Below are 26,911 nucleotides of genomic sequence, written 5' to 3'. Positions count from 1 at the left end.
AGAGGTGGCAGCAGAAAGCACCATATCAGACTGGAAATAATACACTTTCTGCAGGACATACAACAGCTGATAAGTACTTAAAGACTTGAGATTTTTAAATAGTAATTTACAAATCTACATAACTTTCTGACACCAGTTGATCAGAATTTTTTTCCCGGAGAACCCCTTAAAAGCCAATCTGTACTGCATTGAGACACCCCTAAACCGCTGGTAGCACGTTGTCAAGGTCTTCCTGCCACATCCAGTTCGGTGGTTGGCCTCTCTCCCGGTGCCAGAATTTTAAAGAAAAACTACTTTTATTGCCGCGGTGGGCGAAGAGTCAATTTGACGTGGCCTATAGCATCTGAGCCCTAGGCCTGTGGCACCTCTCTCCCTGCCTCCATCCACCCCAGGGGCGTGCTGAAAGTGAAGGGAGGTGGGGAGAGAGGAGTCACAGGCCTAGGGCACAGAAGCTCTAGGCCACGCCAGATTGACTCCCTGCCAAAATAATACAAATAGTTTTTCTTCAAAATACCGGCGCCGAAAGAAAGGCCGAGCCCCGAACCAGACATGCCGGTACAGATTCGCTTTAAGAATGTATTCTGCCATTCCTTAGACTTTACCAAGGGACTGAGAGATGGCTGCATGCTGCGGTCTTCATCAGTCTCAGACACTGGATGGAGCAGCTGAATTTATATCCTTTGTTCTCTAGGACGTGAGCTGAGGATAAACAAGGGAACACACGTTCAGTGGGAGGTGGGAGATATCATAAAACACTTGTGGACAGGTGATAAATGTCAATTTTGGGAAACACCTTTAATTCCAAAAATAGTCCTGTAAAACATGTAATAGACACAGATACTCTCAGAATGTATTTCACATGATATTATGCCAAAGAACATACATAACAGGATCCAAATTAACATAATGCATTAGAAAAAGACGATCGCAGTTCTGAGATGGTCATCACAAAAGTCATTCTTATGTTCCTGTTCCATAATTATATATATATATATATGTATATATATATATATATATATATATATATATATATATATATAATCCTATTCAGCCCCTTGTGCTTCTGCCATGGAGTTAACAACATGAATGAACACAGCAACCTCTCAACTAACATTATTCTTATTTCGCCATCCGTAGTGACGTAACAGTAACATTTATTACGCCAACTTTTATCAAGTTATTATTTTTAACAAAAGCGTCCAGATGCTGAAGCGTTTGCAGGAGCACGGCAATCCACACGGCACTTACCATTCCAAACGGAGGACAAGAAATCCTGTCTAACATAAGACACGTGGTGATTGAAAACAAATATTAAAATACTTGATCAAAATGTGGAAACCATGACAAGGAAGCAAATGAGAAGGATTCTGCGCTCCCCGGCAGGGCTGTCGTCTATACAGGGTTTAAGAGAAAAGTCGACTGTAGGAGATAAAAGTATTGTTTTATCATAAAATCTATTTTTCTGTTGCTATGTACATGTAGAACGTCACTGTCAAAGCCTTTATATTATAACTCTGGGTCATCTGTGAATGGTGGGCACAGGCCGGATTGTGTGTCAGAGATCTCCATACACTTCTGGAAAGCTATCTCTCTCCCTTTCATAGCCCCAATGACCAGTCCATATGCCTTATGTTTAACAACTCATTGGGCAGGGGTCACTTTTGGCTTTTCCCGCAGAGTTAATTACCCTCATTAGGCAGCGGCCAAACTCCTCTAAGATCATCCGCTCTGTGGCAGCTTTGGGCTTTGACAACTTTTCTCCCTCCTCGGCCTGGGCTAAAAGACATGCACATGTAGCCTCAGCGACTTCTTTTGTGACGAATGTGAACGGTAGCCTTAAAAGGAATACAGAAGTCATTGTAAGCAGAACAATTTATAAGGAATGGCAAAGTATATAATCTCTATTGAAGTGAAAACAAAAGTACAGCCTGAAAAGTGCTTAAAGGGTTTTACCAGGCATTTAAAGGGTTTATGTAGTGTTAGAAAGACACAGTCACTTTCTTTCGGAGACAACATGACTGTTGTCTCTAGTTCAGGTGTTTTTTGCAATTAAAGAGGTCCAGCCTCTGTACCCCCCGCCGCAACCCATATCGGGCCCGCCACCTTTGTTATGACCAGAGCCGCAGGTCTGGCGCGCAACATGTGGCTCTATTCATTCCTATGGGCTGAGGGAAAGAGCCGAGTACGCAGGAGGAGCACTGTACTCTGCTATAGGGGAATGAATAGAGCTGCGGGTCACGTGCCGGACCCGCCACTTTATTCATAACAGAGACGACGGGGCCCGATATGGAGTGCAGCGGGGGGTACAGAGGTCGGACCCCCTGCAACCTCCTACTTTTCCTCTATCCTGTGGATAGGGGAAAAGTAATTTTTTTCCTGGACAACCTCTTTAAGCTCCATTCACTTCAATGGAGTTGCAAAACCTACACCCAAACTAGAGACAAGAGTGGAACATCCCAGTTCCAATTCACTTTAAAAGAACCTGGAGCCATGACTACACAATGAATGTAGCCAACGTCTTCCAGCTGTTCATGATGTAAGTGCTGAAGCCACGGCTCAGCTGTTAGATGACTGTGCCAGGCACCCCACCGATTGGACAATTTAGTCAATTACATTTAAGGGAATGATAAATATATATATATATATATATATATATATATATATATATATATTTTTTTTTTTTTAATGTTCACTGACAGATACTGAAACATGTTCTTTGTAATCTGTTTATATTTTGTACTTCTACTTTTTGTAATTCTTTCTGGTGTCAGAACGATATATGGATTTGTAATTTATTTCTATTTAAAAAAACTCAAGTCTTCCAGTACTTATCAGCTGCTGTATGTCCTGCAGGAAGTTATGTATTCTTGTAGAAGTGAATACTCCTTTAAACTTGAAAAAAAGGGTAACTAATCCTCTAGAGTATTTGCTTAAATGGATAGACAATTTTAATAAAATATATGTAAATAGACAATATATAAAAAGTAAAATTATAAATAAAATAATTAATAAATCAAACTATAGAAAACACACATTTAAGAGCAAGTAATAAAAAGTCTATGTGATATTAGAGCCACCTAGTACTATTTGCATACATATATTGGGCCCAGATAATAAGCGTATATTCGCACAGTGCGTTAATGTTGTTCGCAATAACTGTTTAAGCCAGTAATGAGACTTGGAGGTATCGATAACTCCTTAAATAAAAAAGCAATATTGCAAAAGATAAAAGTTGGCGTAATCCACCTCTCACCGGGTCTTTGTTATATCGGCCGTTTCAAAGGTACACCGGAGAGTTCTCCGCTCCACATTGGAGACTGCTGTCATGAGTGGATCCAGATGGAGCCGTATCGGCTTCTGTTTCGGCTCCATCTGGATCCACTCACGACAGCGGTCTCCAATGTGGAGCGGAGAACTCTCCGGTGTACCTTTGAAACGGCCGATATAACAAAGACCCGGTGAGAGACGGATTACGCCAACTTTTATCTTTTGCAATATTGCTTTTTTATTTAAGGAGCTATCGATACCTCCAAGTCTCAGTACTGACAAACAGTTATTGCGGAACAACATTAACGCACTGTACGAATATACGCTTATTATCTGGGCCCAATATATGTATGCAAATAGTACTAGGTGGCTCTAATATCACAGACTTTTTATTACTTGCTCTTAAATGTGTGTTTTCTATAGTTTGATTTATTAACTATTTTATTTATAATTTTACTTTTTATATATCGTCTATTTACATATATTTTATGAAAATTGTCTATCCATTTAAGCAAATACTCTAGAGGATTAGTTACCCTTTTTTCTATTTTGATCAGCTCTTTCAATCCCTTGGTACAAAATATACTATTGACCTTGAGTATATTGCAGTTTAGAGAGCTCCACCACCTGCTATTGTATTTTGTTTTACTCCTTTAAACTTGCTAACTAGGACAAATGTATCCAGTTCTTTTCATAAATCAGCTATAAATAGGCGCATTTTAAATCTAGACTTAATCATGGTACAAAAAAAAGATAGAGTAAGTCACTCACTTTCCTCCTCCGCTTGTAAGTGATGGTGCTGGTCTTGTGAGCAAGTCAGAGATCTGAGAAGACAATTTGGTTTTGGCTGCAGTTTGCTGTTGCACCCTTACTTCTGCAGCATCAGCCAGGTGCATTAGAGTCTTGCGCTCTGGGCTTTCCTCAAAATTTTTGCAACCTATGCACTTGCATATCGAAGAGCACATAATTTTAGCCTGTGGGAAGAAATCTTGCCTAGTTAGTACAAGAGAGTTTAATATCACTACAGTGTGTGGGGGAAATATTTGGTTCAAAAGACAAGATCAGATTACTACAGGGTTAAAGGGGTATTCTGCTCAAACATAACTTTTCATATATTGCTGCCCATGGAGAGACTAAGGGTCTGACTATGGCCCGATCATTTTACTGAACCTACTGAATCGGGCAAGTAAGGGATGCATGGACATCGCTATCGATGTCCATGCAGCCCTTTCCCAAACACCTGACACTTTACCTCTCCCCGCTATTCTCTCCTGTATTAGGCAGCTTCCCGGTCCCGGCGGCAGCAGCCCCCAGCGGCCTGTGATTGGCTGAGCAGCCTGTCAGCTGACAGATCGTTCAGACGCTGCTGCCGGCAGGACCGGTTAGCTGCGGAGAACAGGAGAGAAGATCTGGAGCAGGGAGAGGTAAGGTGTCAGGTGTTTGGGCAATCGTCAGCCGTGCATCGCTATTACATGTAGCGATGCGCGGTCAGTGCCCGGTGATTTTAGGTTCAAACCTAAACCAACAATGAGCCGATGATCGTTTCATCGGCCGATCATTGTCTCTATTACACAGAGCCGATTAATCACTCCAATCGGCCGATTATCGCTCTAATAGGGCCCTATCAATTGATTCAATACCTATTATCTATTCAGTCTCCTTCCCCCAATTCTCAGCTGCTGCTTTCTAATGAAGACACAAAAATCTGTGTAGGAGCTTTTCTCTCTGTCTCCCCCTCCCTTCTGAGACAGCTGATGTAAACAAGTCCCTGACTAGCATTATCTGCAACTTTGTAGCTAGGAGGGTTAATCTGAGGTCAAGTTGCTGATAAACGCACTGTGAGTAATCCTCCCGGCATTACAAAGTTGCAGATAGCGATTTGTTTACATCAGCCGTCTCGGAAGGAAGGGAAGAGGGGGAGGAGACAGGGGGAAAAAAGCTAACAAACAGTTTGTGTCTTCAGCAGAAAGCAGAAAATCAGAACTGGGGGAAGGAGACAACTATGGAATGAATTGTTAGTCTCACCATGGGCAGCAACATAAAAAAAGTTATGTTTGAGCGGAATACATCTAAAATTAAAAAAATGCATTGCTGCTTTCACAATGTGATCTGTGTGATAGATAGATAGATAGATAGATAGATAGATAGATAGATAGATAGATAGATAGATAGATAGATAGATATCCCCACACAAACAGTATCTTTACCTCATAGCATTCACAGTAGTTCTTTAAGCATCCAGACCGCTTGCAGTTGCATCCCTTACTGTGTCGTCGGTCAGATTCGCCTTCCTTACCTTTACCGATTTTTGGTTTGAAAGCTTCTGGATTTCTGTCTAAACACGCCTGTAACCATAAAAAAGCAAACAAACACACATTTTCTCATTGTTCATGTACATTGTAGGTCCTTTAAGATATTGGTTTTGGCAGATGATAGGAAACAGCTTATGTATTATAAAGTATTTATTTTTCTAACCTTAATAGCTTTTTGCCGGTCGTTCTCGTGCTCTAGGTTGTTGTAACAGTTTGTACAATTGCAGTTGTTGCAAAACTCTCCATTGGCAAAACAGTCGCAATATCTGAAAAAGATATAAGGTAGTAAATGACAAGTGTCCCATGAGTAAGAGGCTAATTCATATTAAAGAGGCACTGTGATGAGAATTTTATTTTAAGAAATCATCAGGGGTTGTCATCGCCAGCAGTTTTGCAATATACTCTTTTTTTAAGTTTTCTATGTTTAAGGGTATAAACCCACACACCGTATATGCAGCGTATTTACTGCTGCGATACGCAGCAAACTCGCAGCAAACTCGCAGCAGATTAGAACTAAATAACTGAACACAGCATCAAATCTGTACCAACAAATCTGCTGCGTATTTGTTGCGTATCTGCTGCATATACGGCGTGTGGGTTTATACCCTTAATCAGCGTTATACATGTGGCCAATAGGTGTCTCCTTTCCTGTCAAACTGTGGAACATGCCTCCTCTGTGCCGTTATTAGGTCTTTTCTCTGATCAAAAAAAAGAGACAGGATGTCCCAGTCCTTTACGCACTCACAGACACAGCTTGGTATTCATTGACAGCCATTTCTGAGAGCGCACAGAGCAGGACAAGTCTTCAATGTGCATGTGTACAGCTGCTGCACATCCACATTCAGTACTGGATAATCCTTGGGGTGCTCGCATTGTATGGTCAGCTCTCCTGTCACACAACACCAAAACCTCTGTAACCACACAGTGACATTATACTGATGGAATTGTTACATAACAAATAGAATTGTCTCCTGGTAATCTGCAGAGATGATAATATAATTAGCTAAATGTAATAATATAATTAGCCTAAGTTAATTTCAGTTGATATACAACCTGCATGATGAATAGGTGTCTTTCCTTGTGTAAGTGCTGGGACTTCCTGTGTTTGGTCTTTCTTTCTTTTTTTTTTAACAGTGAAAAGACCAAATATCACCACAGAGGGAGCATGGAGCACAGTTTGGCCATATGTATAATGTAGATTTAAACATGGAAAACTTATATAAAAATACAGCGAGTATATTGCAGAACTGCTTGTAATCACAACCCCAGTTGATTTCACGACTTTTTCGTGACAGGTACGTTTTAAGATTAGTGCAGCTGTCCCATAGCGACATGAAGCCCCACAAAGAGAAAAAGAGAACATACTTATGTGACAGCTCATCCCCAATATAAAAATGAAAAAAAGCTAGCTACTTACAGCTTCAAGCATAGAGACTTTGTGCAGTTACATGGCTTTCTTGGGCGACTTGCTGCTTCAGACGGCATTATACTGAAAGATAATCATATTCTTTAAAATGCATTATAATGGAGGGAGTATATTATTATAGTTTTAGCACTTCAGTAACAGCTAAAGAAACAGAAGATTTTTATCATTTTTATCTAGTCCATCTAATCTGCCCTTATATTATTTCCCTTCTTATTATGTTAGGATAGAAAGATATTTATCCCAGGCAGGTTTACATTCAGTTACTGTAGATTTACCTAAAACATCTGCTGGAAGTTTGCTCCAAGCATCTACTACTCTTTCAGTAAAGTAATTTTTTCTCATGCCACTCCTGATCTTTTACACAACTAACCTCTGACTGTTTCCCCTTGTTCTTGTATTCAGAGGCTTTTTACTAAGTCAGGGTACGTGCATACTGCAGAATGGCAACGGATTACCCGCACGTTTTCCGCAGCTCGCACCCATTGGCGGACTGACATGGGCACGCGTATCCCCGCCCGTGTCATAGACTCCATTCTATGCACAAGCGGATTCCGAACGTGTTCATTTTTTGGACTGACGACGGATGCGAGCTACGGGATGTGAGCTGCAGAATGCGCAACGGGTTATCGGTCACCATTCAGCAATGTGCACGTACCCAAATAATGGAAACTGCTACTTAAAGGGGTATATTGCTCAGGTAAAATGCATGTTTAATCATCCCTCCTCCTGGACACTAACAATTCATTCCATACTTGTTATTATCTATTCAGTCTCCTTCCCCTAATTCTGAGCTGCTGCTTTCTGCTGGAGACACAGAAAACTGTGTGAGAGCTGTTTACTCCGTCTCCACTCTGAACCCACTCCTACACCCTCCCTTTTGAGAGCTCATGTATACTGCGTCTCTGGCTGGCTGTCTCTGCACTCTGTGATGCTGGGAGGGTTAATCTGAGGTTGCTGATGACCTCACTGTGATTAACCTTCTCACCATTAAAGAGTGCAGAGACAGACAGCCAGGTACACTGTTAACATAAACCGTCTTGGAAGGGAAGGTGGAGTGAACAGTTCACACAGTTTTCTGTGTCTTCAGCAGAAAGCAGCAGCTCAGAACTGGGGAAAGGAGACTGAAAAAATAACAATAAGTACGAAAGGAATTGTAAGTCTCTAGGAGGGGGTGATTCAACATGTATTTTACCTAAGTGGATAACCCCTTTAAGAAAGCAAGCTTATGGAGGAGATTAATATATAGTTTTGTGGGAAAATAATCTGTATAAATTGTATTTCATTCCCTGTAATCTTGTCATTTCTGGGCCTATGTTTAGCCTCTTAAGCGCAACATACACTGCAGATTGTTTAGTATGCCATACAATATAATGGCCATCAGCTCCAGAAGTAGAGGTGGCAGTGTCTCATCACATTATACTATGCAGGCTCCTATGGGCAACAAGTGATAAAGCTCAGGATGGAGTTGCTATACCCGTCATCATTGTCCCATTTACACTGAAATAGTTTTAATACATGTCACCCCCATTAAGTATGTTTAATTCTAGAACCTGTTCTACTCACCCATTCAGTGGAGCCCTAGGTTGATTCTGTGAACTTTGTGTCCCAGATATTCCTGCATTACTTGCAATAGATACGTAAGACGACTGCTGCAACTTAATAGAAGAAAATACAACAACAATAAGGTGACCAAACTGTGTGCACAATATATAGAATATACTTGACCGTCTTAGGGGATGTCCTAAGACAGTCGTAACTGGGACCATGGGACAACATGGCAAACAAAGAAGACACACGGATTATTAGTTAAAAAAATATATACATACACACATACAGGTATATATACACACACACTTATCTCAAACAGTACATTTTTATATGCATAGATAGAGATCATAGAGTAAGGGATAAGCAGAACTCTAGGATGCAATTTACTAACCTGGGTAACATACTGAGCAGGCAGGACAGCATAGCCCATATTTCCTGTGCCTGGAGCAGGTGTCAAGACAGGGAGGTTAGTGAGGTTTGGCTGAATCTGTGCGAGTGGCGTGGCTGGCATAAGAAGCCGCTGCTGTGGTTGGCTGGTGGTCACAATAGGGGCATTTATTGGTTTTGGAGCAACCTATGTATTGAAATAAATATGGGATGATTACTTATAGAGGTTTCTGTAGACACACGTTTACAAACCAAATGGCCGTCCTCTCATTTCTACAGCATTTTTGTACATAAAAAACATTACAGGGAAACACTGCGGTATCTTTAGGCTGCTGCCATGTCTCCTCCACAATGACTGACTGTGGTGGTCATCCAGAAGATACTAGACAACAAAGGTGTGTATGCAAATCTCCTGAATCTGGTAACTGGCAGGACGGATATATGCATATCTGTGCTGTCAGTTTCCCTTCAAACTCAGCCTGGATCTATGTGGATTCTAGGGGGACACTAAATATTTTATAATGTACACATTTTGACAAATACTGTATAGCATGTGGTACTATAAAAAGGAAAGTGAGGTTTTATTTCCCACAACAGAAGATATAGGGGCACATGTGTCATTGAGTATGCCCCATTATTTTGGCTAATACTGAGTTTTTGTGCACCGTGTAAAAATGTGATTTATAAAGGCATGTGCACTACGTTTATGCCATTTGGGTTGACCGCGCCTCTCCAATTTTTTATGCTTGGAGGAGACTTGGTCTCATATTAGCTACCTTATGCTTGATTCATTATGTGTGATTTTTAATGTTTTTTTTTCTTTTTACAAACAATTGCACTGCAGTACTCCATTCCTACCCTAGCGTAGATTTTTTTTTTGAGCTAAGCTGTTTTAGGCAAAAAATAACGCAAGAATGATCAAGGCACTTACACCTAACAATAAGTTTTGCGCAACAACTGTTAAACTTTGCACAGCCCATAAAAGTACCTCCTGATCAAAACAATTGCACAGACGATGCATCTTACACGTCCCTGGTATATGAAAATGTGGACTTACTGGATATAAAGAAGTCACATTTTCAAGCCAAGTTTTAATAAGCAAAGGCCATTAACCTTTTCTAATTTTTTTATTATTATTATTATTATTATATATTTATTTTACTACTGAAAAGCATGATAAAAACATTCTCACTGAGTTAGTTGCCGACTGAAGACATTACAACTCACTTGTTTTACAGTCTGTGCTGGAACAATGGGAACAGACATCCGTACAGGAGTTGCATTTACCACCATTGGTTTAGCTGAGAGGAAACAAAAACAAAACATGACATATACGATCAATATATACACTCATCCAGTGTGCGTGCCATAGTTATACAGACAGATAAATCCGCAGCTCTTCTGTCGATTAGAGGAAAGCAATCCTTTTATTGCAGCAGCAACACCTGCAACGTTTCTACCCTGGTACAAGTCACTCTTGTGTTTCTACTGATGGGCAACATAATAATATCAAGCATACCTTGCTGTGTGCTGGTGCTGGGGTGCTGAGTAGAAGGTGTGGAGCTGTTAGCTGTAGAAGCCGTCACAAGCCGCACATAATGAAACTTGCTTCCAGGAACCTGTATCTGCTGAACGTTAGGAGCAGCTGCAAGGGGGATAATGGTCTTGAACTGAGGTGTGTTCACCCCACTGACTGCGATAGTCTGAACTGTTGGTTTCATGGTCTGGCAAAAAAGATAAAAGTGTGATGTTAATGTAAGTTTCATACATATTAGCCACATTTATTAAAATTAATCTATGTACGTGTTCCCTCATAGATCAGTTACAATCTGGTGAAGTATTAAAGCACGAACCCAGCAATGCTCTCCTACATGTTTTACAAAGTTCGACATGGAGAGTCACTGCACATGCTGGGAAGTACAGTCACTAAAGCGACCATACAACGCCCGGCGAGTTCTGTGCAACCGCACAACGCCCGGCGAGTTCTGTGCAACCGCACAACGCCCGGCGAGTTCTGTGCAACCGCACAACGCCCGGCGAGTTCTGTGCAACCGGACAATGCACCGCAAGTTCTGTGCAACCATACAACGCCCTGCAAGCTCTGCCTGGTTGCTGAAGAAGTCAGATGCCGCCCTATGGAGTTCTGTATCCACCCTTTCCTGGCAGCATGTATCTTCTACAGCTACAATTCCCCCATAGAAATGAATGGTGGAATGTTCTGAAATTAAAATATCACCCATCACAGCCCTAACCAGCCAATCACAGCACACATGCAAATAACTGACATGTAGCGGCCAATAGAAACTCCCCAGTCACATGTCCCCTACTGGACAATAAAAGGCAGGGCCTAACGATTTTGCCTCACTGACAAATACAGATTTCCACAAGATTGTCGTGGTAACCGAGCAGTTCTCTTTACCATTGTAAGGCAGCTATGGATGTTACTGTTAAAGGGACAATATTAAAGTCGCTCTTAAAGAGCCATAACTGAATTTGCACTTAAAATGGCAGGTACCGCATTTGTTTCTAAAGAGCAGGTACCGTCATTTTTCCTAAAGGGACTTTACTGAATTTACTCTTAAAAGGACTGGTACAATATTTACTCTTAAAGGACCAGAGCTGAATTCACTCTTAGGGTATGTGCACACTGAGGAAAAGGCGAGGAATTAGGTGAGGAGCTTGAAATTCCTCCCATAAAATATGTACAGAGTAAAGTCCCATTGTGTTCAATGGGTTTTCTGCTCTGTTGTTCACACTGCAGAATTTCCGAGCAGAATTTTCTGCTGCAGATCTGCTAGAGGAATCCTATAGAAGTCAATGGGGGGCTTAAATTCTGCTTGAATTCTGCCTGAAAACCTTCTGCTTCAATTCCGCAAGAATTGCTCAGTGTGCACATACCCTTAATGGGCAGGGTTAAAAAGTCTCTCCTAAAAAGCGGGCGCTCTGGAAGTTACTCTTAGGGTAAATTCACACGGGCAGATCTGCCGCGAGTCTCACGGTCAAAATCTGCAGCTAATCCGCAATACACGTAAGTGCGTGTTTGATTAGGGGTAAATCGCATGTAGATACATTTAGATTTACATGTAGATTTACCCGCAATCAAACACGCACTTAAGTGTATTGCGGATCAGCTGCGGATTTTGAGCGTGAGACTTGCGGCAGATCCGCCCATTTGAATTTACTCTTAAAGAAGAATTCTTGTATTCAAGCACTATATTTTTTCTCCTGGAAATGCACATCTAGTCAAATTATTACGAAACTTAATTATTTTGTCTTTGGTCTTACGTTCACAGTTATTGTTTCTTACTTAATGCGTGGCACCAGACATTTCACAAAGAAAGACGGATGTCCAGCTCAAGATCTCAGTTCCCATACAATAGACTTTATGGGATACAATCACCATTACAAAATCCTTTTAAAAATACTACCTGGTGAGGTGACATTTCACACATCCACTTACTTTTCCTTGTAATCCAACAATAATCCCCATACACTTTACACTTATGCCGGTCATACCCGCCGCTAGCGGCACTGTAATGTCTATAGGGGTCTCTGGAGTCTCCGACGACAGATGATGTCGTTGGAGATAGGGGTCAGACGTGATGGAACTTCATAGACCAACCCTTTTGTTCTCAGAGGCATAAGCAGTCATGAGGGGTTAAGAGGTAAATACTTATCGCTTTGTCATTTTGGAACATTTGCTACTTCTGTATTCTTTTAAACTCTCAGACAACGCTTTTAAGAGGTTCCCAAACTGGAGATGAAAGTGTTACCTGAGCAGTTGTGCTATTGGTGACGGCCTTAACAGGTGAAGAGGAAGTTGATGACTGTACAGTCAAGAGCTGCTGGCTAAGAGCGACACTTATAGGAACACCACCTGCTTTCTGAGGAGAATTAGCAGGTTGTGATCCCACAGACACCACCGTCACCTAAAAAAAAGACCAAAAAAAGTCTGTAAAATAAAAAATACACATGATCTGTAGTTACACAGTCACACTCTGCAATCTTTAGTCTGAATAACATTGTTTATTCATGGAGAAAAAGTAAAATATAAGGTTAAAACATTGACTGTATATAACAGGACCACATTACTTAAAGGAAACCTGTCAGTCAGTGAGTCAGTCCCCCCAAACCCACCCCCGGACAGGGCCCGGCACACATACTGGCTACTGCACTTCCTGAGGAGATATGGCCGTCAGTTCATCTGCCCGCTCAATATACAGATGAGCCCAATGGCCATAGGAAATCATTGGTCCAGTGACTTCCTATGGCCATCGAACTCATCTCAGCTCATTTTATTGTGCGATTACCACTAAACTAAATTTATAGTATGTTTATATAATGCTTTACTACTATTGAACATTAAAGGGGTTATCCAGAACTACAAAAACATGGCCACTTTTGCACCACTCTTGTCTCCAGTTTGGGTTGGGTTTAAAATTCAGTTCCATAAAAGTAAATGGAGCTTAATTGCAAACCACACCTGAACTGGAGAGTGGGGCAAAAGTGGCCATGTTTTTGTAGCGCTGGATAACCCCTTTAATCTTACTACTTATTACTAGGGGAAAAGTATTTACTTTATACTAGGGGAATTGACTCAAAAATTGCTTATAGGTACACAAAGATGACAGGCCTAGGACTGCATCAGGCCTTGGCTGCGATGACAACCCACTGGCATCTCGCAATCACATCAAAGGGGGGCTAATGGGATGACAGATCCTTCTAACTTAGATACTGCAATTGCTATTTACCCCAATGCACCCTGGTATTTTTGTATGCTCCAAATATTGCAATTAAACTTTAAAACCTCCTATTACAAGTCTGTTGGTGTTTTTACAGTCCTTAACAAGGCTTCAGGAAACCATCAGGAGTGGGGGGAAGTAATGGCGTCTTGTGGCCGTAGGTATAATGCTGCCTCCAGCCACAAAAAAGATTCACAGGGTTGGGAGAAAATTATCAGGAAATTTCACGGACGTGTGAAGAGGACGTAAAGCAGTTACTAACCACCTTTTGGAGCTTCTAATTTAAAAAACGGTCATGCGGCCGTTAAGAGTAAACAGAGAGGGCTCCCGGCGTGAGCCCTCTCTGCAGCGCGCGGTCCCCGGTTGCTAAGTGCAGCCAGGGACCGCGTGTATTAGCCGGCGCGGCCGATCGCCGCGGCCGGCTAATTAACTATTCAAATGCCGCTGTCAAAGCTGACAGCTGCATTTGAATAGCAGCTGTGCCCCCTCTCCCTGGTGTCCAGTGGGGGATCTCCCCCCCCCGCGATGCGATCGCGGAGGGGAGATCCGTTCTAATGAGCCAGCCGGGGCTCAGCGTCGGAATGACGCTGATCCTGGCTCGGCAATCTATTCAGATGGTCTGCAGCAGACCATTATAATAGAGCACCGATCTGATGGATCATTGCTCTATTATATACACAGGATTGATCTCAATGGGAGATCAGTTCTGTGTATATAGAAGTCCCCCAGGGGGCTTCATATTACTGTAAGGGAAAGTTAAAAAAAGTGTTTTTATTAATAAAAAATCCCCTCCACTAATAAAGTCTGAATCACCCCCCTTTTCCCATTTTACAAATAAAAAAAAAATTAAACATGTTTTTTATCACTGCGTGCGTAATCACCCGAACTATTAATTAATCACATTCCTGATCTCCCACGGTAAACGGTGTCAGCGCAAAAAAATCCCAAAGTGCAAAATTGCGAATTTTTGGTCGCATCAAATCCAGAAAAAATGTAATATAAAGCGATCAAAAAGACGTATATGGGCAATCAAGGTACCGATAGAAAGAACACATCATGGCGCAAAAAATGACACCTGACACAGCCCCATAGACCAAAGGATAAAAGCGCTATAAGCCTGGGAATAGAGCGATTTTAAGGAACGTATATTTGTTAACAATGGTTTTAATTTTTTACAGGCCATCAGATACAATAAAATTTATACATGTTACATATCGTTTTAATCGTAATGACTTGAGGAACATATATAACAACTAAGTTTTTCCATAGGACACACGGCGTAAAAATGAAGCCCCCCAAAGAAAAATAATTGCGGGTTTTTTCAATTTCACTGCGCATATAATTTTTTTCTGGTTTCGCAGCATATTTTATGGAAAAATTCAGCCTGTCATTGCGAAGTACAATTAGTGACGCAAAAAATAAGGGCTCATGTGGGTCTGTAGGTGTAAAATGCAAGTGCTATGGCCTTTTAAGCACATGGAGGAAAAAACGAAAACGCAAAAACGAAAGTTAGCACGGTCATCAGAGAAAAGTTATTGATCACCGTGGGTCTCACTGAGCCTCGCTGTGATCAGGTGATAGAGCCGAGGAGGGAGCACATCAGCAGTGCCCTTCATTCCGCTGTCGTATCTCCATAACGGTTAATCCCGACAGTGTAAGTCTATAAGGCTCGGAATAAGCCCGCAGTAAACACGATTGTAGCGTTTAAGGGGTTAATGACAGGCTGCTGCGGAGCGCGCTTTATAACCCAGGACGTACCTATACCTGGTGAAAGGCGGCCAGGGCGTACAGGTACAATATTCAAGAAATATTTTTAAGCCAATTCAGTATTCTCCTTCTGGACCTATTCCAAGTAAATCCATATCAGTGAGGTTCTACACACTTAGGAATGGTTATCTATGACAAACCTTACCTTTGTAGGAGGGGATTTTAGAGGTGATATAGCAATCTTGTTGGATGTTGAAACTGATGACTCCATAGATGTCCCAACAACTCCGCTTTCAGTGATTGTGATGGCTTTGGTTGCCCCTCCAGAATTACCATGAGGAAGGACCCTGCCTGTAAAGGAAATATATTAGAAACAATATAGTTAACTAAATCATACGACTATTAACACTTATCCCCTATAGCATGGGCTCTATTCATAGACTTTGGGAGCTGCAGGTAGCAGAATACAGTGCTCGGCCACCTCCGGCAGCTTCCACACACAATGAACAGCCCTCTATTCTAACAGGAGACTTGGGACCTCATTATCAATATTTCCATACTGCTGACAGTGTTAGATAGCTATTAGGTCAAGGAGATACATGGTACCTTTCATATATCTGTCTGTGCTTCCATAATTTCCAGAAAAATGCATTTACTCTCCAGTGCAAAGTGTCAGAGTGGCTTTCCCAAGCTCCTGATCCTCCGTGGCCCTGCTTGGAGCTCAGTCTGAAACCGACTGTAACTCAAGTACGGTCAGGTATGGGAGGGGGAGTGAGGAACATTTTCAGATTGCAGCAGATCAGGAGTTCAGGAACACTTCTTTGACGTTTTGCACTGTAAATTAAAAGCTTTTTTTCTATGTTCTAGAAGGATAGAAAAATATATAAAAGCTAACGGGTCTCCCTGACTTAACAGCGTCAGCAGTTTGAGAGACTGACTGCAAAGCACGTACCCCCGCCGCTCTTTTCTCAGGCCTGGAGGTGCTTGCTTCTCCCTTGGTGTAGTTCAGCCTATCTACAGAGCAGCCAAGATGATTAGTAAAACAGTAGATCAGGAGATGAGGAAAAGAGAGACCTGCTACCTGCCACTCACCCCAGCAATAAGCACTGGAACTGCAGAAGACTGCTGGCCCAGGGGTGGATCGGTGCAATGGGGGTGGTAGTCCTGGCTCCAGTGCACCAAAATGACTTATTAGAATAGGGATTAAAGCGACTGTGTACCGGCATGTAGAAACTTACCTTCCTCCTCAGCTCCCTGTGTGCAATAGAGATATCAGCAGATTAGATACTTACCTGCTGATAGTTTTCCTTTAACTACAATGACCAACTTTTATGGAAATTACACTTTTACATAAAATTGCATGAACAGTGTATAAAAAGTGCAGTGGGATCTTCTTAACATGGAATGGATGTCTAATATTTATATATGCAGCAGGATCAGTAGGATTTTATTTGGGAATTTCAGTTTTATTTCTACAAAGCAATGCAAAACCAAAATTCATGGCAATCATGCTCTGACCACTGATCTCATTCTCCCATACACATTACAGCTGGAATCTTACCAGTAAATACTGAAGCCGACTGAGCGTTCTGTCCAGAACTGATGGCTTTGTTGTTGGATGGTTTAGCAATGATGAGCTTTGTGATCACAGCACCGGATGATGTTGATAAAGGAACTTTCTTAGCAATCTAAATAAAAAAAACAAACGATAAAGTGAAGCACCAACTGTTACAATATAGTTAAAATTATGACCACTGAGCCAAGATTGTACAGAAGTTGGACAAACTTAACACCCCTCTTTTTACATAGTCACGTTGAACTCTTCCTGATGTGTTGGCGGTATTTCTTGCATATATTTTTTACTTTTTCGTTTTGAACAATGTTTTTCTATAAAGCAATTACATTTAAAATTTTAATGCTATTGAAGCTGGGGAACTCTCTTTCTTTCTGAAGATAACTGAGTGCAGAAATCCTATGGAGAGTAAATAGAGCAGTGGCTGAGTATACGAAGAGCCGCTAGGTTCACCCAGAGGACCCTTTGTTCATGCGATAGGTGCAAATCCCAGTAGTCAGACCCCCCCAGTGATCAGCTTGTTCCTCCCTATCTTGTGGATAGGTGAAAAAATTACATGCAAAGGCTTTTCGCAAGTGATGATGTGCATATACATAATAACTACAGAGCGCTCAGAGTGACAGCAAGACCGAGCAGAGGATGTGGGGGTTTGGTTCAAATGTGTGTGGGGGGGGGCATGGTTCAGAATCTGCTAAAGGACACAGACAGTTTTCAATGTGGTGTTATTATATTACGCCTCTATTGTAAGACATTTCAAGAATGCCAAATATCTTTCCCACCCTTTTTATGCCATCTCTTTTATACTCAATCTCACTGTAATAGCACAGCTTTATCAGTTGAGTTATTAGTCATAAGTCTCGCTATATACGATAGGTTACACCTCTCTCTATGGTAACACTAATGGGATAACCGCTTGCTCCGTCATGTGACTTGGATAGGGGACTAGTCGATATGTTTATATAAGTCTTGCTACATACGATGAGTCACCCCTCTCAATGTGGTAACACTAGAGATGAGCGAACCGGGTTCGGGTTCGAGTCCATCCAAACCCAAACGTTCGGTATTTGATTAGCGGGGGCTGCTGAACTTGGATAAAGCTCTAAGGTTGTCTGGAAAACATGGATACAGCCAATGACTATATCCATGTTTTCCACATAGCCTTAGGGCTTTATCCAACTTCAGCAGCCACCGCTAATCAAATGCCGAAAGTTTGGATTTGGATGGACTCGAGCATGCTCGGGGTTCGCTCATCTCTAGGTAACACTAATGAGAAAGCCCCTCACTCCTTTATGTGCTGCTGCTCGGGCTGTTTTGTATCACACAACGGTACCATTACCATACTTCATACATCTGTTTTATTTATTGTTTCCTTTCATGCTTGTTCTCGGAATAACATATTCTACTTGTTTTATAACAGTAATGTTTATTGGTACGAATGTAAATTTTGATACCATTCTATACACGGTCATTTGCTGTTGTCGTTGATTCACCTGGATGCTCTGCATTGTTATTACTCTTATTGTTAATACTTTATTGTATCTTACCTAAAAATTACAATAAAATATTGTAAAAAAAAAAAGACAGACAACTGCTCTTGTTGTCTTCAGCAGTTCACTACTAAGTGTAAACTCTGCTGTGTTGCAGTTTCTTTTATTTCTGCTCACATATGTAAGGTCATGTCACCTCCTGGCCTCCTTCACAGTCCCTGTTTCCTATACAAAGTGTATTAGGCTGGGTTTACACTGCATTATTGCAGTCCGTTTAAAGTATGTATTTTATTTATAAAAAAACAAAAAAAAACCCAGATGTGATTGTGTGCAAAAAAAAAGAAAAACCATAACAGATGCTTTTTTTTTTTTACCGTACACAACAACACAACATGGTTGACCACATTTTTGTGTATGGTAAAAGTACCCATTTAAAAACGGATCTGTTAAACGGACTGCAAATACGCAGTGTGAACCCAGCCTTAGCTGTGAAGGATGCACATTGATATGTATGTGAAACGCATCTTTATTTCCACACAAAGCCCACACTGCACAGAAGGACACGGTAGCAGAGAGGCAGAACTTCACATATATGAACAACTGGACACAGCAGAAAAATAAGTAATATAACCATTAAAGTATGCGGGAAGTAGATACATCTGGCCAGCACCACTTGTGTACACTGGCTAATATATGGATATGGCAATAAACAACTCCGGACAGCCCCCAAACCAAAAAAGCAAACTGGCGGGCTGCTAGGGCAGATGCAAGGTGCAACGGCGGTTTCAGGCATGTAGCCCTTCTTCCAGCCAGGAATTACTGGTATTTCAGGCTGGAAAAATGGCTACATGTCTGAAGTGTCACTGTTATCAAAACTTTTGACATGTCTCTGTGACATGTCAAAAGTTTTGATCGGTCTGGGTCCAACTGTTCAGACCTATACAGATGGGGACAATGAGCAGGAAAAGAGCGATGCTGCAGCGCGTCCTCTCTTGCAAGGCTCCAGACTAAAAAATTTACCTAGGAGCCATTGGCTCCTAACCTGAAAAATGTAGGCGCCAAATAGAATATTTGGTCGCCAACATTTTAAACCATGTAAAATTAATGTTATGTTAAATGGGACTTACTGTGTGCAGAGGCCACGGCAGCATCCTCCTCCTTTAGATCCTTTCTTTTCTTAGTTTGAAAACGTTCAACATGGAAACTTGCAACTTGACAACCATATACAGTCTGACTCAGTACTTCAGCTTCACTTGGCTAGCCTTTTAATGAGGCTTACTCTTCTGAACTTGAACTTAAAGGGAACCTGTCGACCCCCCGTGCCGGGGTGACAGGCTCCCAACCCCCCGTTAGAACCCCCTATACTCACCTCATCGCGCCGGGTCCCGCTTCTGAAGATGGTCGGGTCACGGAGATCTCAGCCGCTGCAGCCCGGCGTGCGCTGAGAGATGAGTCCAACGCTCATAGAGAATGACGGGAGAGTCCAGCACTCCGTCATTCTCTATGAGCGTTGGACTCATCTCTCAGCGCGCGTCGGGCTGCAGCGGCTGAGATCTCCGTGACCCGACCATCTTCAGAAGCGGGACCCGGCGCAATGAGGTGAGTATAGGGGGTTCTAACGGGGGGTTGGGAGCCTGTCACCCCGTCACCGGGGGTGACAGGTTCCCTTTAAAAGCTTGCAACAGTCTATACATACTGAGCTAGACTTATGACTGCAGCCATAGTGACCCCCCCACAAGATGTGTATAAATAGATATATCTCTCACCTAGTGACTAATGCAAGTGACCCCCTACAATACAGACACCTGAGGGGCCCTGATAATAATAATTGTGCATATATCTATCTCCCAGTGTCTGCAGCCAGTTTGCCCTACACTTATAGATGGCCCCCTCCCCTTATAGATGCCCCCTCCTCCCCCCATTATAGATGCCCCCTCCTCCCCCCCCATTATAGATGCCCCCTCTTCTCCCCCCCTTATAGATGCCCCCTCCCCCCCCATTATAGACGCCCCCCTCTTCTCCCCCCCTTATAGATACCCCCTCCCCTTATAGATGCCCCCTCTCCCCCCCATTATAGATGCCCCCTCTTCTCCCCCCCTTATAGATGCCCCCCTCTCCCCCCCTTGAAGATGGCCCCTCTTCTCCCCCCATTATAGATGCCCCCCTTCTCTTCCCCCCATTATAAAGCCCCCCCCCCCTTTCCTCTATGCTAAGCAATATTTAAAAAAAACAAACACACAAACTCACCTGACAACCCGCTCCCCCGGCGATCCTCTTCTTCTTCAGGCGCTGTCCCCGGCTGATGCGCGGCTGCCGGGGGTGTCCCGTCCTATCCCCGGCAGCGCGGCGCGTCAGTGAGCTCCCTGTACGCCGGGGCTGTGACTTCTGACACAGGAAGCGTCTCTGACGTGCGCTTCCTGTGCCGGAAGTCAGGGCCCCAGGCAGCTCACTGATGCGCCGCGCTGCCGGGGATAGGATGGGACACCCCCGGCAGCCGCGCATCAGCGCATCAGCCGCGCATCTTAAAGAGACAGCGCGCCGCCGCCGGGGCCAGTCGCAAATGGCGCCCAGATTAATAAATATGGGCGCCATTTGCAAAATGTCAGTCGCATTGGCGACCATTTTGGTCGCCATCTGGAGCCCTGTCTTGCTCTATATGAGAAAAAAAAACAGACTTACATTATGAGCCTAACTCACGTGCTTACCACGGTCTGTTCCCGGCTCGGTCTCCCTGAACCGGACCGATCAAAAGTAAAAAGTTTTTTATAACCACAGTGGCAGCTGCAATCCGTGTAGTTTTGCAACAGCTGGAGGACCGAAGGTTCCCCATCCCTGCCCTATAGGGTCAACACCTAACTTACCTCAGTGCTTTGGCTAAAAGCACAGGGTAAGGTTGTTTTTTTTTTTCATTTTGCTTCTGCCCAGTGTGGTGTGGTTTGGTCCCATGTGGCGGCCATTGTTGTGGCGGTGCGGTGTCCAGGGGTGGTATGGCCCAGAGCCCAGCAGATACCAATCAATCAATCTGAATTTGCTGATCTGTGATAAGTTTACAGATGTGCCATTACGTCTGTTTTTCTCCCTAGAGTATATCCAGCTGTGCTTCCAGAATGTAGAAAAAATATTTTCTTATCTGGTGCAAAGAGTCAAAGGGGATTTTCCAAGCTCCTGTCTGCTGCAGGCTAGAACGCTCCCTCTGCCCCCCTTCCTGCTTGAGTGACACCTGAAAGCTGAGTTCCAAGAAGGGTGAAGTATGGGAGGGGGCAGCAAGGAAGCGTTACAACTTGCTGCACTTCAGGAGTTTAGAAAAGCCCATTTGATTTTTTGCATTACAGAATAAAATTTCTCTACATCCTGGGAGAACAGCTGGATATATGAAAGTTACCATGTGTCTCCTTGACCAAACAGCTATCTAACAGTGTCAGCAGTTTGGGAATATGAATTGCAGCTGACAGATTCCCTTGAAGTATAAGGTAGCAAAACCCTTTAACCTCATCTAAGGTCCACAGCAATTAAGGGTCTTACCGATCTGATGGGTCTTTTTACATACTTCCTTCATACCCTTCTATAAGCCTGTATATGTAAAGAGAGAAAATCAGCACTACATATAGTTACATTCTCTCTATATATTCTAAATATATTTTATTGGCTTTCTGTGTAGTACTATGTTTTCTCTCTCACCCCAAAAATAGCAATCAGCATGTGGAGTATAACCTATAGTAAGTGCATAAACCTGAAAAAAGCAGCAGTTTGTAGATACAGGATGGAACTGCAGATCTCTATAATACAGTAGCGAAGTACAACAGGCTAGAATAGAGAAGCAGGGCTGCTGTCAGAGGTCTGTGTGGTCACATGACAGCAATGGGGAAGAGGTGTGTTCAGCATGGACCAATCAGGACAGACCGAGACTGCAGGGAGCATGAAGAAATGAGCAAGACATATGTGGGCACATACATGCAGCACTCACTATCTGGGGAGAGAGGGGTTACAGTTATGGAGAGATTACCCCCACAATCCTGTCCCCGGATGTAAGCCCCAGCCTGAAGTGGATCTGCTATGATTTGGAGGGCGAGGGAGACTCCCTGGGTCAGAGTACAGTGCTGTAGACCCCGCTATGCAGGCCATGCTCTTAAACCAAAGCAATGCTCCTAAACAAAGTCGCAATTTTGAAAAACTGTACGCTCTTAAACCAAGGTACCACTGTACTTCCTTATATACTCTACTCCCCCCCCCCCCCCCCCCCCCCCCCCGGGGGCAACACATCTGATAGGCCACTGCATCCCCAAACCACCACCCTCAACACAACACCAGCCCATCCCTGGACCCCATTAGCACACAACTCACAGGCCGGCTTATGTTTCGGAGATAAGGGGGCAGCACGTATGGGGAAGGGGCCGGTCTGCCAGATATGTTGTCGCGCAAGGGGGTGGTTGGTTTTGTTAATGCAGCCACAGCAGGGACGTAAAAGGAGTCGGCTGTCAGCTGGGGGGGGGGAATGCTGCTGAAGGAGAAGGAGTACTGTGCATTTCCCATCATATCTCACAATTCTTCTTTCCACCTTCCATCCCCCTTAGGGGAAGGTACAAATGACAAGGAGAAGCACTGCATGATGGGAAAGCTAGTTTCCCGGACGGCTTCTAGACAAAGTTGTAGCTTAAATTCGGCGGCAGCTAGGTTTGAAAGCATTTCATTTTTTAGCTCTTGGGAGGAATATTCCTTTAAGGTGAATCTCTGAGAGATGGTCCTACACTGACACTGGCCTCTCGAATGATGTATGAAGCTGTACAGAATAATGTATCACTTACACTGTTCTGTGCAGCTAATTCAGACATATCCTTTCCAAATAACATGAACAATAAGTAGTCTTCTCCATTATGTGCATGAGCCCAGTAGTCCTAGATATTCATGAGCACCTCTTCCCTCTGCCCACCGGCCACTGATTGGCAGTTGTCTATTTATACTGTCAATCAGTCGCCGGAGGGTGGAAAGAGTGGTGCTGCACAAAGCAAATTCGCCTGCATATTAGGAGAATTTGTCACTAGTTTATGCTGCCCTCATTTAAGGCATAAACCTAGTGACAGAATTCATTTAATCTGCAAGCATTTTAAAGTGATTTTTCTATAATAACTTTAACTTATCAAAATGTCTGGTGAAAATCCAACAGCTTGGTCCCCTATAATCATCAGAAGGAGGCTCTGAAGTGCTCGTATTAGAATTGAGCAAAGGGTGAGAATGCACACTCATCTGCCCTTCAGACTATGGAACTGCCAAAGATGTACTTGGCTAGCTTTGAAAGTCCCATAGACTGTAAATGGAGTGGCACTGGATTCAAACAGAAGAACACAGTACCCACTTTCTCATGATTGGTAGGGGTCCCAAAGATCAGTCCCCCACTGATCAGACAAATATTTGGCGATTGATCATTTTTACAAAAGGCCCAAGCTGAGGTGAAACCTGTACTGACAGCGTGATTTATGCTCGAACCATGGCAGCATTGGGTCTGCAATGTGAGATGAACCTATCTTTTTCATACATAATGACAAAACCAGCTTGATTTAACCCATGAAAATCAATCACAGCTCAGCTTTTATTATACCAGATCTCGTTAAGATATGAAAGGTGAGCTGTGATTGCTTACTATGGGCACATCAGTTCAGTTTTTAAGTTTTGTCTTTGTCATTTTAATAAATCTGGGTCAATGATGTACATGTGGCTGCACACTACAACAGCTGTACAGTGCGATTTGGGCCTCATTCACACTTTCAGTAGGTTTTCAGGACCATCCGTATTTCAGTGCATCCATATTTTTTGCAGATCTGGCAAGGCAATAGTAAACTTAAGGTTATCCACATTTTTTGCACCAAATTATGGATCTGCAAAATGTTATGGACACTCCCATATACTATGGGTTAAGGGAAGCTTCTTAACTTCATTCTCAGCGACGTTCCAGGTGCAGTTGGTAATTAGATCCTTATGCTAATCGGGCAGTTTGGCACACTGGGGGCAGGACTATCACCCCAGATCACTGATCTGCCCTCGGCCCACCTGCCTCTCGTAATGAAAATCAATGGAGTAGGCCTGCCAAGGGCGCGCAGGATCAGTACTCTGGGAGTGGTAGCGTAAGGAGCTAACAACTAACTGCACGGGAACGGCACCAAGGATGAAGATAAGAAACCTACCTTCATCCTCAGCCCTCCATACACAAATTCGTCTAACCTGCTAATAGTTTCCCTTTAAAGAACCCTATGCAGGACCATTTTTTTTTTTTGAATGCCCCGGGAGGCGGTGGGTAAAAGCAATAACATTACCTCCCTGGCTCCAGCACTGGTGCCTTCATTCTGCCAATTGGACCACTTCCTGGTCTAGAGATGGGAGATGAAAACACAGGTCCACTCAGCCAGTCAGCAGCTGAAGGGTGTCTCACCTCTGCCACTGACTAGCTGGGCGGGCCTGCGTTGTCACATCCAAAGTTCCATCTCTAGACTAGGAAGAAGATGGACACCAGATACCGAAGCGTCTAAATGCAAGCAACAGCGCTTAAACCGGGAAAGAAGGTGGATGTTATTTTTTTTCACCCACCCCCCTCCCGGAGTTTTCTTTTAGGACACCAAAATTTAAAACAAGCATATCTATATGATGCTCTTTATAACCTGATGCAGTTGTACTTTACTCATCGATAGCTCTGCATGCATAGAAGGCTGCGGCCTCATAAGTTACAGACTTCGGTCTTGCACATGCTTTACTTATTGTAATGATGCAGCAAGGTGTCTCATGTTATCCTGTTCCCTTGAGTGGGACAACACAACCACAATATCTGGCATTGCTGCTACAAAATGGAGTTGGCAAGTAAATAGAGGATAGACCATCTACAAGTCCAACAACCCAAACAGCTGTTTTCCCAATGGAAATCTATGGTTAACTAATTTGTAATATTATATGGTGGCAATTTAGATGACATTGCAATACTATGTTATGGCTCATACAGTGAACAAAAGGACAGGCCGCACCACTCTGATAAAGTCTTCACTCTCTTTAAGATGTAAATAACTGGTGTTGTGTGTAGTATTCTAAGGGACACCCTCTGTACTTAGGTGATACACACACACACACACACACATCTACCATCTGTATCCAGTTTTTTTCAGGACTCCCAAGGGCCGCATCAAACTTCTTCAGCCACCGGTATTTAAATGCTGCATGATGGGACTCGAGCATACTCCAGTTGTGTATATCTCTATACAACACCTTTTTTTTACATCCTAAGGAGTGTGAAGACTTTATAAGTGTGCAACAATAACATGATGATGAAGACATGACGTTCTTCTTCTGGTACCTGAACATTCTGCATTTGCTGGCCCTGAAGAGAGGACTTGGCGGCAGTATTGATGAGCTGAGCAGACGTCAATGACGACACCCCGCCTTGACCTCCTATGGTCACCAGCTTGATCTGTTGCGGGGTCCCTTTTGTATCCACGTGCTGGTTTTGCACAGCTTTTTGTGCGTTCGACATTGTGTTCTGCGGAATGAAGACAATCGGATTGCTTCCTTTTCCCAGAGTGGTCACATACACCTTCTCCTGCTTTATCACCCGACTGCCGGCCGCCAGTTCAGACGCCTTATTGAGAATCACCTGTCCGGGCAGAGGCGTCCCCAACTTGTGGATGCCGCTTTGTAAAACAGTCTTCATAGCTGCAGCCGAAGGTCCAGGACTCGACTTTGAAGCCACATTTACTACCGCCGCCAGGTGACTACCATGATTACTGGGGGTGGCAACGGCTTCCTTAACCAAGGACGTAGTGATGCACTCTCCGCTGCTGCTCACTTCCACAATCTCTTCTAATTCGGTTTCCATGGGCACCTCCTCGGTCAGGGGAGAGTTGATGGTAATGGCTTCGATGCTGTCATCATCCACTATGGACATGCCGGTTTCCATGATCTCATCCGGCAGCGCGCTGTTCATCTCCGCAGATACCACACTCATCCTTACGGTTTATTGACAACTTCCAAATAGTCTGAAAAAAGAAGGATGTGTATCCTTACATAAGGCGTGACATGGAGCGGAGACACTAGCCAGTCTCCATGGCCTGCAACACAAGACATAAACAATCTACTGGCTGTCCATCAAAGCAAGTAGGATTACAGTAAAGAAAGACCTGCAAACCCAGCACACATCACATAGGGTGACGTTACATTTTACGACAACAGCCACCAGATTTGAAACTGTGCGCTTCCAGCTCCTGTCTGCATTACCTCCAGGAAGTGAGCAAGTTGTCTACGAGCCGCCGCGTCCCATGAATCGGAATCTACATGTGTCCCGACCCCTGAGCTTTGCCTACAGCACCGTACACAACTGTTATGATGCCACAGCCATAGCCGCCGCCTCAGCAGCAGGGCGGTAGATCGTAAAGGGCGCTCTTTTCCAGCCGGTGCCCAAACGACACCTCTCGGGGACTCAGCAACCACCT

General features: G+C 43.4%; 1 protein-coding gene across 2 annotated transcripts; it reads right to left on the bottom strand.

Moving 5' to 3' along the window:
• Window positions 1-26,897, bottom strand: LIN54 (lin-54 DREAM MuvB core complex component). 2 transcript variants are annotated; one of them, XM_069976691.1, is made up of 14 exons: window positions 26,697-26,897; window positions 25,780-26,530; window positions 16,951-17,077; window positions 15,595-15,740; window positions 12,714-12,869; window positions 10,460-10,664; window positions 10,168-10,241; window positions 8,945-9,127; window positions 8,569-8,660; window positions 6,997-7,068; window positions 5,743-5,845; window positions 5,475-5,612; window positions 4,039-4,241; window positions 1-1,835 (listed from the first exon to the last, which is right to left on the bottom strand). In XM_069976691.1, exons 2-14 carry the CDS (start codon window positions 26,425-26,427, stop codon window positions 1,634-1,636), a joined length of 2,349 nt encoding a protein of 782 aa, XP_069832792.1. In that variant the 5' UTR covers window positions 26,428-26,530; window positions 26,697-26,897; the 3' UTR covers window positions 1-1,633. The 2 variants fall into 2 exon arrangements, with proteins under 2 accessions (XP_069832792.1, XP_069832791.1); XM_069976690.1 differs by having other exon boundaries at window positions 25,780-26,458.
• Between the last annotated feature and the right edge of the window lie 14 nt (window positions 26,898-26,911).

This window comes from Dendropsophus ebraccatus, chromosome 7 (genome assembly GCF_027789765.1).
Source record: "Dendropsophus ebraccatus isolate aDenEbr1 chromosome 7, aDenEbr1.pat, whole genome shotgun sequence".
Classification (NCBI taxonomy): domain Eukaryota; kingdom Metazoa; phylum Chordata; class Amphibia; order Anura; family Hylidae; genus Dendropsophus; species Dendropsophus ebraccatus.
The sequence above is the reverse complement of the archived record's forward strand: the minus strand, read 5'-3'. Positions and strand labels throughout refer to the sequence as shown.

Bases quoted from the DNA above. Each gene is read 5' to 3' on its own strand.
- LIN54 (XM_069976691.1), bottom strand. From the start codon at position 26,427: ATGAGTGTGGTATCTGCGGAGATGAACAGCGCGCTGCCGGATGAGATC. The intron at 10,242-10,459 runs GTATGCTTGATA...GTTTCCTCTCAG, and splicing joins CAGCACCAGCACACAGCAAG to CTAAACCAATGGTGGTAAAT. The intron at 5,846-6,996 runs GTAAGTAGCTAG...TATCTTTTTCAG, and splicing joins AAGTCTCTATGCTTGAAGCT to ATATTGCGACTGTTTTGCCA.